Genomic DNA, 17,169 nt, shown 5'->3' with positions numbered 1-17,169 from the left:
CCAGAAGCAGACTATACATGTACATAGGGATACATTGTGTATAACAGTGTATTTCTATGTTCCCTGTATGGTAAAGGTGAAGAAAAAGTCAGATTTTTTGTTCCTATAAAACTATTAACAATGATTAAAAGAAATTACAAAAATGAAATGTTTTTTACTTTTTTTGTGAGTCTGCCCATTACTCAAACCCACAACCTTTAACATTACAGGGAAGAGCTAAAGCAATTTGAGCCACAGGCTCTAGTGATGTCATGGGAATAATTTTGTGTACTTAATCTGAGAATTTCTCAAGTTACTCAGCTCCCCCTAAGCTGTGACAGTGCACCTAAAAATTAGACTGCATTTTTATGGTGACAGGTTCCCTTTAAGTTATAAATGCTACCTTTGTACATGCCCTACTTCAGCATCACTGGTGTACATGTTGGTCATATGTCTCTGCTTCATTGCATTGAAAAAGTCACTAATCTTGAAGTCCCACATGACAATATTCACAAACTGAAGACTGACACCGTACTACATGTTGCACAATTATATTAGTCCGTCTCTCCTTTAAATGCAATGAGATGGTTACTGTACAATTTTATTCTGCAAAATAACCCTTGTGCTTTTATAGAAATTATCTTTGTATCAAAGAAGATGAGAATCCTCCCAAAAGATGGTTCTGACTGAATCTGTGTAAATCGAGCAATTTGTTTTAGCAATCAAAGTTGTAATGATTAGTGACACTTTAACCCCTTTCCTACAATGGACGTAATATTCCGTCCATGTGACCTGGGACCTAAGTCCCTTGGACGGAACATTACGTCATAGCAATTACGTCATAATCATGATTATCACAGCTGACACCCGGAACAATGTGTCAGGAGCAGTCACGGACCGCCCCCGACACGTTAACCCCTGGCACACCACGATTAAACACGATCGCGGTTTACCGGGGGTTAAAGGGAAGCATCGGCAGGGAGGGGGCTCCCTCCGTGCTTCCCTGAGCCCCCCACAGCAACGCAATGTGCAGCGCTGCTGCGGGGGGCTCCATCCCTGCAGGTCCCCAAATCCAAGATGGCAACGGGAACCTTCAGGGGCCTGCAGGGAGCAAGCTTCCTCATGCCTGCAAAGCGCAGGCAAGGAGGAAGCCTGCAGCACTGCCTGTGACAGATTGCTGATCTGTCACAGTGATCTGTGATGTGACAGATCAGTGATCTGTCACTGGACTGAGATGTCCCACCTGGGACAATGTAATAAAGTTAAAAAAAAAGTGTAAAAATAATTTTAAAAAAATCGCTAAATAAATTAAAAATATATATAAATATTCCCTAATAAATACAAAAAACAAAACAATAAAAGTACACATATTTGGTATCGCCGTGTCCATAACGACCCACCCTATAAAACTGTCCCATTAGTTAACCCCTTTAGCGAACCCCTTAAAAAATAAAAATAAAAAACGAAGCAAAAAATAATGATTTATTATCATACCGCCGAACAAAAAGTGCAATAACGCAAGATCAAAAAGACGCATATAAATATCCATGATACCGCTGAAAACGTCATCTTGTCCCGCAAAAAACGAGCTGTCACACAGCATCATCAGCAATAAAATAAAAAAGTTATAGCTCGCAGAATAAAGCAATGCAAAAATAATTATTTTTTATATAAAATTGTTTTCATTGCATAAAAGCGCTAAAACATTAAAAAAAGACATAAATGAGGTATTACTGTAACCGTACTGACCCGAAGAATTAAACCCCTTTATCAATTTTACCGAACGCGGAACGGTGTAAACGCACCCCCCAAAAGAAATTCATGAAACGCTGGTTTTTGTTCATTCTGCGTCCCAAAAATCGGAATAAAAAGTCATCAAAAGATGTCACGTGCCCGAAAATGGTACCAGTAAAAACAACAACTCGTCCCGCAAAAAATAAGACCTAACATGACTCAGTGGGTCAAAATATGGAAAAATTATAGCGCTCAATATGTGGTGATGCAAAAGCTATTTTTACACTAAAAAGCGTCTTTTAGCGTGTGAGAGCTGCCAAAAATAAAAACCTGCTATAAATAGTAAATCAAACCCCCTTTATCACCCCCTTAGGGAAAAATAATAAAATAAAAAAAATGTATTTCTTTCCATTTTCCCATTAGGGTTAGGGCTAGGGCTAGGGCTAGGGCTAGGGTTAGGGCTAGGGTTAGGGCTAGAGTTAGGGTTAGGGCTAGGGTTAGGGCTGAGATTAGGGTTAGGGGTGTGTTGGGGTTAGAGTTGGAGTTAGAATTGGGGGGTTTCCACTGTTTGGGCACATCAGGTGCTCTCCAAATGCAACATGGCATCTGATCTGAATTCCAGCCAATTCTGCGTTGAAAAAGTCAAATGGTGCTCCTTCCCTTCCAAACTCTGCCATGCGCCGAAACAGTGTTTTACCCCCACATATGGGGTATCAACCTACTCAGGACAAATTGCAAAACAACTTTTGGGGTCCAATTTCTCCTGTTACCCTTAAGAAAATAAAAAATTGGGGGCAAAAATATCATTTTTGTGGAAAAAAATGTTTTTTTTTTATTTCACGCACGGGCATTATAAACTTCTGTGAAGCACTTGGGGGTTCAAAGTGCTCACCACACATCTAGATAAGTTCCTTAGGGGGTCTAGTCTCCAAAATGGTGTCATTTTGGGGGGTTTCCACTGTTTAGGTACATCAGGGGCTCTCCAAAGGCAACATGACACCCGCAGACGATTCCATCAAAGTCTGCATTCCAAAACGTCACTACTTCCCTTCCGAGCCCCAACGTGTGCCCGTACAGTAGTTTTCTCCCACATATGAGGTATCAGCGTACTCAGGCCAAATTGGACAACAACTTTTGGGGTCCAATTTCTCCTGTTACCCTTGGGAAAATAAAAAAATTGGGGACTAAATGATCATGTTTGTAGAAAAAATATGATTTTTTATTTTCACGCCCGGGCGTTATAAACTTCTGTAAAGCCCTTGGGGGTTCAAAGTGCTCACCACACATCTAGATAACTTCCTTAGGAGATCTAATTTCCAAAATGGGGTCACTTGTTGGGGGCTTCCACTGTTTAGGTACATTAGGGGCTCTCCAAATGCAACATTACACCCGCAGAGCATTCCATCAAAGTCTGCATTCCAAAACGTCACTACTTCACTTCTTAGCCCCGATGTGTGCCCATACAGTAGTTTTCTCCCACATATGAGGTATCAGCATACTCAGGACAAATTGGACAACAACTTTCAGGGTCCAATTACTCCTGTTACCCTTGGGAAAATAAAAAAATGGGGACTAAAAGATCATGTTTGTTGAAAAAATATGATTTTTTTTATTTTCAAGCCCGGTCGTTGTAAACTTCTGTGAAGCACTGGGGGGTTCAAAGTGCTCACCACACATCTAGATAAGTTCCTTAGGGGGTCTAGTTTCCAAAATGGGGTCACTTGTGGGGGTTTCCACTGTTTAGGTACATCAGGGGCTCTCCAAAAGCAGCATGACACCCGCATACCATTCCATCAAAGTCTGCATTCCAAAACGTCACTAGTTCCCTTCCGAGCACTGACGTGTGCCCATATAGTAGTTTTCTCCCACATATGGGGTATCAGCGTACTCAGGACAAATTGGACAACAACTTTTGGGGTCCAATTTCTCCTGGAACCCTTGGGAAAATAAAAAAATTGGGGACTAAATGATCATGTTTGTGGAAAAAATACGATTTTTTTATTTTCACGCCCGGGCATTCTAAACTAAACATTCTAAACGGGGGTTCAAAGTGCTCACCACACATCTAGATAAGTTCCTTGGGGGGTCTAGTTTCCAAAATGGTGTCATTGTGGGGGGGTTTCCACTGTTTTGGTACATCAGGGGCTTTCCAAACGTGACATGGTGTCCGATCTAAATTCCAGCCAAAAAAGTCAAATGGCGCTGCTTCCCTTCTGAGCTCTGCCATGCACCCAAATAGTCGTTTACACCCACATATGGGGTATCAGCGTACTCAGCACAAATTGCACAATAACTTTTAGGGTCCTGTTACCTTTGGAAAAATAAAAATAGGGGGTGAAAAGATCATTTTTGTGGAAAAAATATGATTTTTTAATTGTACTGCTGTACGTTATAAACTTCTGTGAAGCCCTTGTGGGTTCAAAGTTCTCACCACATATCTAGATAAGTTCCTTGGGGGGTCTAGTTTTCAAAATGGGGTCACTTGTGGGGGGTTTCCACTGTTTAGGCACATCAGGGCCTCTCCAAACGTGACATGGCATCCGATCTGAATTCCAGCCAATTTTGCATTGAAAAAGTCAAATGGCGCTCCTTCCCTTCTGATCTCTGCCATGCACCGAAACAGTAGTTCCCCCCCACATATCAGGTATCAGCATACTCAGGACAAATTGCACAATAACTTTTGCAGTCAAATTTCTCCTGTTACCCTTGGTAAAATAAAAAAAATTGAACCTGAAATTTTTTTTTGTGAAAAAAGCTAAATATTCATTTTTTTAAAAAAATTCCTGTGAAGCACCTGAAGGGTTAATAAACTTCTTGAATGTGGTTTTGAGCACCTTGAGTGGTGCAGTTTTTAGAATAATGTCACTTTTGCCTATTTTCTATCATATAGACCCCTCAAAGTGGCTTCAAATGTGATGTGGTCTGTAAAAATAAAATGGTGTTGCAAAAATGAGAAATCGCTGGTCAACTTTTAACTTCCTAGCAAAAAAAATTTTGGTTCCAAAAGTGTGCTGATGTAAAGTAAACATGTGGTAAATGTTACTTATTAAGTTTTTTGTGTGCCGTATCTCTGTGATTTAAGGGCATAAAAATTCAAAGTTGGAAAATTGCAAAATTTTCTAAATTTTCACCAAACTTCTGGATCTATGGAAGCGTTTCAGAGTTATTACCTCATAAAGGGACAGTGGTCAGAATTGTAAAAATTGGCCCGGGAGTTAACGTGCAAACCACCCTTGGTAGTGAAGGGGTTAAGGAAGAGCAGTGCCACAATTTTAATCAGTTAGCCATTGATATAGAGCCACTGCTATCTGTTAATGCATTTGCCATTTCTATTAAAAAAAAGCATGACTTGGAATAAAATGTAGAGCTCCTGAACCTGCATTAAGGGCAGAAATACAAAGCATGTTCCAAGAATACACTTTTGCATAGGAAACAATGGTATTCCTGTTGAAAAGCACATTAACATGTAATGGTCAGTTCTCAGGTCGTAACAGCACATTTTAAGCTGCTATGTGCAAAAACACTCAAAAATGGAATGGAAATTCCTACAGAGAAGCTTTCAGAATAGGCTCTTGGGCGGCAGACTGCATAGTTGAGCGTAAACCATAGTGCATTAGTAAATAAAACTCAGGGCCATCAGCAAAGCACACGAACAACTGACTTACAATACCACTTAATTTATAATCAGAATAAGGGTTAATGGCGTGCTTTATATATGTAGTGATGATCCATTGTTACTTTACTAAATCTAGTCACCTTGTAAAAAAGTAAGTACTTCTTTACTATTGAGTCGTAGTGATGAGTGAGTATACTCGTTGCCCGGGTATCCTCCGAGTATTTTGGCATGCTTGGAGATTTAGTTGTTGTTGTCTCAGCTGCATGATTTGCGGCTGCTGGACAGCCTGAATACATAGGGAGATTCCCTAACAAACAGACATTCCTCACATGTATTCAGGCTGTCCAGCAGCCGCAAATCATGCAGCTGAGGCGACGAAAACTAAATCTCCGAGCACGCCAAATACTCGGAAGACACCCGAGCATGCTCAGAAAAACGAGTATACTCACTCACCATTATTTAGTGGTTTCAGCAGTAAACTTTTAAAAACTATTTTCTAGGCAGACTGTTTCCAACTTGTCCATTACTGCCTCATTGTTAAAGGAGATTTATACAAATAAGCAGAGTCATCCATTAAAATATCAACCCTTGATGCGGCCAAATCAAAACGTGGCATTCATCCAGTCACAACAAAATATTAATAAAATTAACTATCAGCAAATATTGGAACTAGATTTGGGTGAATTTATTCAAGTGGAATTAAATTCTACAAAAAATCAGTATTATCCAGAATGCAGATGTTTTTTTGCAATTTGCTCAGCATAATTTTAGAATTATAGCAGCCAACTCAACTATATACTAAGGCTTGGCAAAAGGTTAAAAATGAAAGAAAACAGTCCTTGGTTTCACTTCTTACCATGGCTGTGCACTGAAACCCTGAGCATCTTTACAGTAGGCTGGGACTTCCACTAGGCATGTGCAGGACCAAGGCATGTGCAGAGTTGTCCCAGGCATGAGGAGGGATATCCTGGACCTAGCCGTGACTGGACGTTTTGGCCCAGAATGCATGTCAGAAGGTCGCTTTCTAAGGTCATATGATATAAACTGCAACTTTATTACACACACCAGATGCCGGAACTTCCGGCTGACCCATCTTTATTCAGTGAAGACAGATTTACCCATGAATTTTGAGAGTGATCAGTAAGGAGGAAACAGAAGTGGATTTTTCTAATAACATATATTTCAAAGTACCTTATTTTCATGTGTACTAACAATTTATGAAAGAGAAATTAAAACTACAGTTACTTTTAGAAAAGTAATTAAACTTTGAATATATATCTTATGCATGCAATTAAAGTATCTGCCAAATTTGAAAAAAACTTATTCAACACTTGGCTATTTGTTGAATATTTATCAGACTGACACCAATTTTGTAAAAGAACCATTAGGGGTGCTTTGTTGGACTTGCAGGTTGTCACACTATTTTCAGATCCCTGTAGGCCTTTTACACTTTTGTCACATTTTCTTCTACCGAATCTCTTGCCTGAACGGGGAATCAAAGCTGTTAAACCATGCATCCAGACATTTGATTGTGCCTGATTTAATGTCATTGACTTAATTTTTTTTTTTTGCATAAGTGTTTTATCTAATGAGTCTTTCTGTAAAATGATTCTTGCTTTTAAGTACAACTGTACCTGGATGTAAACATACTTATAAGCCTTACATCTATGTAAATTACTGTAATTAGAACTTTACTTCTTAAACTCCCCAGTGAAAACACTATTTCCAGTTTTACAGGCTATGCAAATGAATCTGTATTAAATCGTTTTAGACATTCAGTTTTGCATAGTAAAGCCAATTATATTTTGGCAATATTCTTTCAAAAATGCATCTTAATATAAAAATGTTGTTCTGTAAAAGCAACTAAAAATCTATAAAGAGTCCCAGCTTTATAAAATAATTTATTATAGGGGTTACCTTTCATTAGTCATGGGTGCCGTTTCTAGAATTTGATTGCTAAATGTAATCTTGTTCTGTGTATTATGCCTTGCATGGGATGATTAATTAGTTCAAACGTGACGGCAGGGTATTGTAAACTCTCTGCTGAAGAATTAACATTTTTCTATACCATAAAGGCTACTTTTTTCATTAACCTGTTAGAATAAAGTAGACTACACTCTGTGGTGATTAAATGCTTAAATATTTTCCACTGGATGAAAAGATTTATTGTGTTATATCTAGTAAGAGCTCCTCAGGGGAGGGACTTAATACATAAATCAAAGAACTTAGAAAAATCCCTTCATCATGCTCCTCCTTCAAATACATGTCCTTCATATCCTAAAAGGTGAATGCTTCCACACCTGATGACAACAGTATATTACAGATTTTTTTTTTATCCACACAGTGCTTCATCTACAATTATAAGTCTTATTATGAGTCTTTTTTGTAACTTGCTTGCAACATTAATGTCATCAGCCAAGTACGGTCCCACAGAGCACCCAGCGTCTGTTCCAGTAGCTTCCATATTTATTACCCAATCAGAAATGTTTAAATTGAAGCTATTCTGAATTTTCTTCATTTTCTAGAGACAAATTAAATCCAATCCCTCGTCATAAAGTAACAATATAATATTTAAGACCCTCAGTATGTCCTTTAATTTTTTTTTTTCTCTTTAAAAAGGAGGCAAGCTGAGTGTGCAAAGACAGCGCGGATCCAGATGGCATTGCCAGCAGGAAAGCCATCAACTCCTGCTGCCAATAATCTGTATGAAGAGTTGGGTGACAGCACCATGTAAGTATTGAATATAAATAGTTTTCCTTAGAATTGTATGAATCGCTATAATAATGGGAGTTGTTGCTGATCTGTTATGATAAAAGCAGTTTGAAATTTATCTTGGCGCTACGATATGTGCTGCCGTTCATTGCGTTGTTCCCATGAAATATGTATGTAACCATGCATTTCATACCAGAGAATACAGTTGTTTTCCTCCAATAATGGATTCGAAAAAAAATATCCTTAAAAATGTCTAAACCTAATTTTTCAGTTGCTGAGCTGTATGGAAGATGAATGATGGATCAGTTTAAGTGTTCTCCGGGAAAAGGTTTCATGAACTGGAATTCAGGGCTCCAGGCGCTACAGTTTAATGCATACAAATAGTACTTTTGAATGCTGATGTGTTGCTTTAATCTAAGGATATACAGAGTTATTGTGTAATAACTGATTTGTTTTCTTATAATGTGCAACACCGCTTTTTCCAGGCAATTTAAATCATACAATAGCCAGGGCCTACTAATCAATTGACTTGGACTCTTTACTGCAATAATGTTGTTTAGAGTAAAACAACTATCTTTTACGTAAGCGAATATGCAAGATCTTAACAAATGGCCATCTATATGGTTCATTTTCTACTTCTAACCTATTGGTCAGTCTAACATATCCATCCTCAAAATTAGACTTACCATGGAACCCACTGAGAAGTCGTTAAGCCATAGAAAAAATCTGACTGCGCTAGCCAACTGCTTTTCACCTGGTTTATAGGGAAACCTGTCAGGAGGAATTTCTACATAACATTTAAGGGGTGGCTGTAGAGACATTGTTACTTTGAGTATATTAATACCCTTATTGTACTAATACAGTCATATGTAAAAGTTTGGGCACCCCTATTAATGTTAACCTTTTTTCTTTATAACAATTTTGGTTTTTGCAACAGCTATTTCAGTTTCATATATCTAATAACTGATGGACTCAGTTATATTTCTGGATTCAAATGAGGTTTATTGTACTAACAGAAAATGTGCAATCTGCATTTAAACAAAATTTGACCGGTGCAAAAGTATGGGCACCCTTATCATTTTCTTGATTTGAACACTCCTAACTACTTTTTACTGACTTCCTGAAGCACTAAATTGGTTTTGTAACCTCATTGAGCTTTGAACTTCATAGCCAGGTGTATCAAATCATGAGAAAAGGTATTTAAGGTGGCCACTTGCAAGTAGTTCTCCTATTTGATTCTCCTATGAAAAGTGGCATCATGGGCTCCTCAAAACAACTCTCAAATGATCTGAAAACAAAGATTATTCAGCATAGCTTTTCAGGGGAAGGATACAAAAAGTTGTCTCAGAGAATTAACCTGTCAGTTTCCACTGTGAGGAACATAGTAAGGAAATGGAAGAACACAGGTACAGTTCTTGTTAAGCCCAGAAGTGGCAGACCAAGAAAAATATCAGAAAGGCAGAGAAGAAGAATGGTGAGAACAGTCAAGGACAATCCACAGACCACCTCTAAAGACCTGCAGCATCATCTTGCTGCAGATGGTGTCACTGTGCATCGGTCAACAATACAGCGCACTTTGCACAAGGAGAAGCTGTATGGGAGAGTGATGCGAAAGAAGCCGTTTCTGCAAGCACGCCACAAACAGAGTCGCCTGAGGTATGCAAAAGCACATTGGGACAAGCCAGTTACATTTTGGAAGAAGATCCTGTGGACTGATGAAACAAAGATTGAGTTGTTTGGTCATACAAAAAGGCGTTATGCATGCGCTGTATTGTTGACCGATGCACAGTGACACCATCTGCAGCAAGATGATGCTGCAGGTCTTTGGAGGTGGTCTGTGGATTGTCCTTGACTGTTCTCACCATTCTTCTTCCCTGCCTTTCTGATATTTTTCTTGGCCTGTCACTTCTGGGCTTAACAAGAACTGTACCTGTGTTCTTCCATTTCCTTACTATGTTCCTCACAGTGGAAACTGACAGGTTAAATCTCTGAGACAACTTTTTGTATTCTTCCCCTGAAAAGCTATGTTGAATAATCTTTGTTTTCAGATCATTTGGGAGTTGTTTTGAGGAGCCCATGCTGCCACTCTTCATAGGAGAATCAAATAGGAGAACTACTTGCAAGTGGCCACTTTAAATACCTTTTCTCATGATTTGATACACCTGGCTATGAAGTTCAAAGCTCAATGAGGTTACTAAACAAATTTAGTTCTTCAGGAAGTCAGTAAAAAGTAGTTAGGAGTGTTCAAATCAAGAAAATGATAAGGGTGCCCATACTTTTGCACCGGTCAAATTTTGTTTAAATGCAGATTGCACATTTTCTGTTAGCACAATAAACCTCATTTGAATCCAGAAATATAACTGAGTCCATCAGTTATTAGATATGTGAAACTGAAATAGCTGTTGCAAAAACCAAAATTGTTATAAAGAAAAAAGGTTAACATTAATAGGGGTGCCCAAACTTTTACATATGACTGTATGTGAAATTTTGCTGCAAGTGCTTTGGGGCATGTCAAAGCATGTCCAGCTTTCTTGTACTCACTGGTTTTTCTCCGCTCAGGACCTGGCTCCTGCATTTGACTGACAGGTCAGTCCAGCCTCTGTCATTACCTGCTTGCCCAAGATCACAACAAAGGTGACAAATGACAGAGGTGGGACTGACCTATCACGTAGATGCAGAAGCCAGGCACTGGGTGGGGAAAAAGGAGTGAGGACAAGATAGCTGGAAGTGCTTTGATATTCCCCCAGAATTCTTGCAGCAAATTTTCATATATTTTCAATGGAAAATTTCTCAGCAGGACTGATTTCCACAAACGTACAGTATGGGTTTTTTCTCAGTATCTATACACCCATACATTTACTTTTAGGTTTGCATTTTTTCTCACAGGTCCTTTTAGAGTATTTCCAAGCTTTAAGAAAACTACTCATCTCTTTAAGGGGTTTCTATTATATTTTTACAGATAATTTTAAGGAGGGGGAAGGAATGTAATAATTTATTCAATTTCCACCAATGCATTTGGCTGCTGCAGACACTTACTATTCATTTAATTTCAGTGATTAAGCTTGCACAAGAGCAGTGATTGACTTGTCTGTAGAGAACGGCTCTTCATCACTGCTACCAATTGCACAAATAATGGCGGAAATTACTGTAGCAATGGAGCTGGAATGGTAGTCTTTTGTTAGTACATGAAAAAATGTTGTCTACTGGCCATATTTTTTTTACTTAAGCAGAAAACTTCTTAAAATACCCTACTATTCCACCATCACTGATCTGGTTGGTCCCTACCACTCTTTGCTTATCCATGGTATATTGATGATGGCATCCCATATGATCATACCAGTGGTAGATTGGGGCAGCATGATGGCTCAGTGGTTAGCTCTTCAGCCTTGCAGCGCTGGGGTCCTGGGTTCAAATCCCACCAAGGACAACGACTGCAAGGAGTTTGTATGTTGTCCCTGTGTTTGCGTGGGTTTCCTCTGGGTTTTCTGGTTTCCTCCCACATTCCAAAGACATACTGATAGGGAATTTAGACTGCAAGCCCCATTGGGGATGGTGATGCTAATGTGTGCAAACTGTAAAATGCTTCAGAATATGTTAGCGCTATATAAAAATAAAGATTATTATTAGATTGGTATGGGGCTACAAGAAGAGCATAATTAACCCTCTGTCAGGAACAATATTCGCACTAACTCGTAATGGAACAATGTGCCTGTCAAGCGCAGGCTAGAAAAATGCCTAGAATATCTAATTTTCTCATTTCAGTGATCTAAAAGTGATCAGAGAGCTTCATAGGGATGTAATAAAAGAGACTACACATTATCAGGTGCAAAACAAACCCATTTACTCAACATAAAAGTAATAACTTTGATATACACAAATTTCAAAACTCCTGAGAAGTACACTTTCATTTGTAAGAAAATCTGCCTTATTTATATGAAATATCCACAAACCTTTCTCTATCCATTCATAAAACAAGCTAAATAAACAAGTAATGACTAAAAACATTACATACCAACCTTATAAAGTGTGATGTGTTCGGGACCAATGAGCCTGAGAAGCCAGCACAGCTATATCTTTCTTCCTGAAGCTCTGCAGACCAACTGTGGTATCAGGTTTCACACAGCAGCTAGAGCCAGGAGACTATCTAGAGGGAGGGGGTTTCCTGAAAATCTGGTGGGAAGGGAGAAATGAAAGTAGAAGAGCTGCGCCTGTCAGATCCATTGTTCCTGACGGAGGGTTAATGCAACATGGAAGTTAAGAGCTGAACATGATTTTATTTGTTATTTTGAGCTTTTTTGTTTTGAGCTCAGAGCAAAAAACATTTTAGGAAGACAATCAAAGGCTAAGGCTATGTCCTTACAATGTGTACTGACAGTGCGCTCTATTGCCAACTCATCACTTTTCATCAGAGCCCACAAGGTAGTGAACCGTGTATTAAAAAGAATATTTCACAGTGACAAGATGCTACTAAGTGTTCATTTGAATTGACAACCCTCTCATGCCCAGTAGAGCAGGGACTAGCCCAGCCCCTGAAACGTACATCACTGATGATGTTTCATTTTAGGGTGGAGACTGCAACCTTTGCCCTCAATGATAGCTCGTTTAAGCATCCAAGTATGCGCTAGAGATTCTCAAACAAAGCATTATCAAACGGGAAGTTGGTTAAAAAAATAAAAATAAAGCAGTTAGATAGAGTAGCGAGGGAATGTCAGGGACTTTTTTAATACAGTATTATAGAAAAAAGATTTGATTATTACATTAAATAGATAGAAATTTAGGATTAAATCCAAGCTGTTAGTTTCAGGCCATCAAGTGTATTGTGGTCATCTAATGATGTAGGAAGCCCTCTTCAGCACGAGGGTCCCCGGATATTCACCTGTTACCCTGTGGAGCAGTGTGAGTTTGGCTACAACTTATCACACCATATAGCCATGGTACAAGGGTATGGAACAGAAATAAAGGCTATGAAGTTTTGCTGCAGGTTGGTGGCTGCCTTTATATAGAGATCATCAATTGTATACATTAAAACTGCGGCAACACTCCTAAAAAAAATAATAGACTGTTTCTGGACAGTTTGTAGTTGGCACTCCCCTAATGCCTGTGGTCAGACTATGCATGAAATAGTCCAATTATAACAGAAAATCACAAAAAGTTTCAAGTCTATTGATGTCTGGAAAATCAGGGCTTTTTTTTTGCAACAGCCTATAATCTGTAGCCAAAAGCTGCAGAAATTACATATTCATCAATAGGTTTAGAAATCATGAATAGTTTATGATTCTGATAATATGCTTTTTCTTCCGTTTAATTTTTATAATAGAAGGGTTTATTTAGAATTTTCCTACCTACTTTGTCAATAGAAATGTAACCAGCCCTATACTTATAAATAATTTCGAATAAAAGTGAAGACTGAATTTTAGTCTATTCCCTCCTTTTTCCCTTTGATATAATCAGTAAGCACTGTACCATATTTCCAGAGTAATGTATATGGCGGCATAAAGACAGAAGTAGCCACCACCTCTAACTGCTGCACCCACGTTCATTAAATAGTACTTTGTGGCTTTCAGCACTATCATTATTTCTTTTAACCCCCCAAAAAAACTTTCTTTAAGTAGTACAGCCCAGTCATTACGTATGGATGCCACACAGAGTGTTCTTTATAACGACTGAACTTTCAGGAAAATTGATTTGAATGAATGTTGAAAGCCGGATTGTACATGCCCAAATTTAGGATGCTGCGTGCACATTCTCACACTGTGGCATTGGGCATCAGGGGAATCAAATAAAACTTCTATGCATTGAATATAAAACAAGCCTACAGGCTGCCTTTCAAATCAAGCGCAGTATTACAGGAGACAAGACGAAAAGTGCTTGTTTTTTTCTTCTCTTTTGGCTACGTGAACCTTTGTAGCCGATCTAATGATGTCTAATGAGTGACAGCAAGTCCTTTTTCATCTGGTATTTGAAGTATAGGATTTGGAGCTACACCCCTGGAACTGAGGAGGAATATATAATACATCTATTTTAATCCAACGTTTTAAATTGCCTTGCGGTCTCAGTAGAAATCATGACCACTCATTTGGGATCTCAGGATTACAGCTGAGATTGGGATGGTGAAATCGTACTGGGAGGAATGGGGACGGGAGGCTAATTGCCTATCATTTTGTTTTAGAAGTTAAGCACAAGTTTGGTACTGTCTCAGAAGTAAAAGAACATCCAGACATGACCTACTTATAAAACTCAGGTCAATTACCTCCTGAAGGAAAGCAAACCACATGGCCGGAGCACATACTGTATATACTGATCAGCCATAACATTAAAACCACTGAAAAAAATGTCATCACCCTTATAATATCAGGGTGATAACATTCCCAGGGCTGGACCGAGGTTAAAAAGCCATCATGGCACTCAAGCCCCACGCATAATATTGCCCTCTCTCCCCCAATGTAATGTCTCAAAGAAAAATAACTCCACTCAATACACATTGGAGCTAATTTTTAAGTTTTGGATCTAGTTGGTTAAAACACGTTAGATGGGCTGCACTGCAGGAGTAAACTGATTCTGCAACAATGATGATAATAAGGGTTATTTTCACTCACAACATGAATGCCGTACCGACGCCTTTATCCAGTGAAATAAACACTTGATAAAGACGCCTGTGTGGTGTTGAAAGGCGTTGTGAGTGAAAATTGTTATCATCATTGTTCAAGAATCATTTGAAGAAGAAAGTATGAAAGGCAGCACTCACCAGTTTTCTCTGTGATTTAAAAGTCCTTTATTTTAAATAAACCCGGACATCCATCAAGAGGTAGTGCTGCGTGTAAGGGGAGGCATGCGGGGAAACAAGTGGACGACGGCTGTTTCGCGCTCAGGTAGCGCATCTACCGGTCCAATCAGCAGCCATCCTTACCAATTTCTAAGACACTGTACCAGAGATGTGGGCACTACTGATGGTGGCAAAGCTCAATTATTAAACATCAATAGGGGGTTTAATGAATAAAACGGTCAATTTTAATCAGCACTATTCCACTAATATTCATAAAGAAAACCTATATAGTGATATGACTGCAAAATAGCAGGCCCAAAAACATGATGATTTCAATATAATGTAGTAAACCAGAATGCATGTCACATATAAATTCATATTAAAAACAGGCTTTATAAAAGAACAAATTAAGAAGCATGAATAAAACCATGTACATAATAGACTTATGAATTAGCGTGGGTGAGTCACAAATAATTCCCCGGTAAAGAGCACAAAAGGTCCAATAGCTGAAATACATATGTATAATAATTATGCATAATAATTAAAATGATGTGCAAAAGTGCAATAGTCAAGTAGAATGGATAGTTTAAAGGACCAGATCAGGAAAATATAAACAGATGTGTAAATGGTCAAAATCAGTAATGGCTGATCGCATGCAATGCTTTTATATAAGGTACCAATAAATAAAGGAATAGTACCAAATGCAATATTAAAATATGATGGATACCTCAAAAATACAGATGAAACATAAGAATAGAGATGTAAAAAATAATTAAAAAAAGTACTAACTGATTGTATGGGGTAAGGGCTCAATCTCTAAAAACACTCGACACGCATTTCACAACTGCTTTGTCTGAGGTTATCAAATGGCTTAGAAAGCTTAGCAAAGGGTTTTTACTCTTCATAAACTGGATTGAGATTGAGTTCATGTTGGAGGTTGAATTTTGAGATTTGCAGTTTCCTTTTTCCTCTCCAGCTTTTCTACAGCCTCCAAACTCCTGTGGAGGCAAAGGTTTTTTTCCATATGTGACCATTATGTCACCACTGGGCCTTTTGACCTTCTCACTTTTTCCAAAGCATGAGACCTGCATACTGACTAGTCCACCAAAAATTTCCCTGGCTTGGATATTTCCCAAGAACCTGAACATTTGCCAGCAAATGAATGGTCACTTCTCACAGTTGGAGTGGTTGTGCACTACTCAGACAACCAATTATCAATCCCTGTGTCTCCAGACAGTAAAATAATGACACCTATTCACACTTCTAATGCTGGCTCCATTTCAACGGTGTCAGTACTGGCTCTCCCAGATCTCATAAAACATTGTTATCTCATGTGATTAGTGTGTTCAATCAACTATGGCTTCACTCTCTTTTCCTTCAGATAAATCAGACACTAGGAGGAAGTGGGAGCTGCGGCTGCTGTCTTAATTCCTCCTGATGTCAGTTATGTCCGCAGGACAGGAGAATAAAGTCAGTGTTGATTAGCCACAGGGATCGCATAACATAGCAATGTCAGGTGAGCCCTGGGAGATCGAGTGCTGACATCGCTGGAACAGCACTGAAGGTGAGTATAGATTTAATTATTTTACTAGAGGGCAACACAGGGATTGAGAAGGTATTATCTGAGTAGTGTCCAACCCCTTTAATAAGCTGGAAGCAAGAATAATAAACAAGCAAAAGGTTCTGTGCAAATTTGACTATGTGCTATTTTTAAATCAGGACATCCTGAAAGAGGGAGGTTGCTTCATGTGTGCAGAATAGTTAGTGCCTTGCAATACCTGTCAAAGGAAGGATAATGTGTGAATGACCAAATGGCTAATGGTGCCTAGTACTTACTGATGTGCATTCAGACTAATAGTCAGCTTGTCTTGTTATGTATGAGGATGCAAAGTACAAAAGTGCGTACAATTGCCACATACAAGAGAATGGTGATAAAATGGACCTTGGGTTAGTGCTGTCAACCAAGAAGACTTTAGGAGGTAGACATGGGGATAATCCATGTGTGACTTTGTGCCTAAAACATTATGCATTTCAATCCCAGATATTGAACTTGATCAGATGATTACACAATTTGCTTATAATTGGTACATCAGCATAAGAACAAGACAATTAAGCTATGGAAGTAGGTAACCTGCCCTGATAAATATGATAATGTTCTCTCTTACTACTACTATTGCAATCCACATGATGTGACCTTTTCTTTCTCCTTTTATACAAAGCACAAAATCTCAGACCTTTTTCAGCTTTTTAAACATTTTTGTGCAGCAGAAAGCTCAGCTCATACATCTGTTACATCTACCTCATATCCTCTACACACCATAAACCACCCCAACCAAATGCCTTCTCCCGCATTGTACACCCTTTA

At 38.7% G+C, this 17,169-nt stretch overlaps 1 protein-coding gene across 1 annotated transcript in view; it reads left to right on the top strand.

Moving 5' to 3' along the window:
- Nucleotides 1-17,169, top strand: part of PCDH15 (protocadherin related 15) — a 2,659,104-nt gene that overhangs the window by 2,516,761 nt on the left and 125,174 nt on the right. The window contains exon 33 of the mRNA XM_073548247.1: nt 7,949-8,059. Coding sequence (XP_073404348.1) covers nt 7,949-8,059 — 111 coding nt within the window. The remainder of the gene's footprint in view (nt 1-7,948; nt 8,060-17,169) is intronic.

This window comes from Dendrobates tinctorius, unplaced genomic scaffold (assembly GCF_039654945.1).
Source record: "Dendrobates tinctorius isolate UK_male_01 unplaced genomic scaffold, ASM3965494v1 ptg000156l, whole genome shotgun sequence".
Lineage (NCBI taxonomy): Eukaryota > Metazoa > Chordata > Amphibia > Anura > Dendrobatidae > Dendrobates > Dendrobates tinctorius.
The sequence above is the reverse complement of the archived record's forward strand: the minus strand, read 5'-3'. Positions and strand labels throughout refer to the sequence as shown.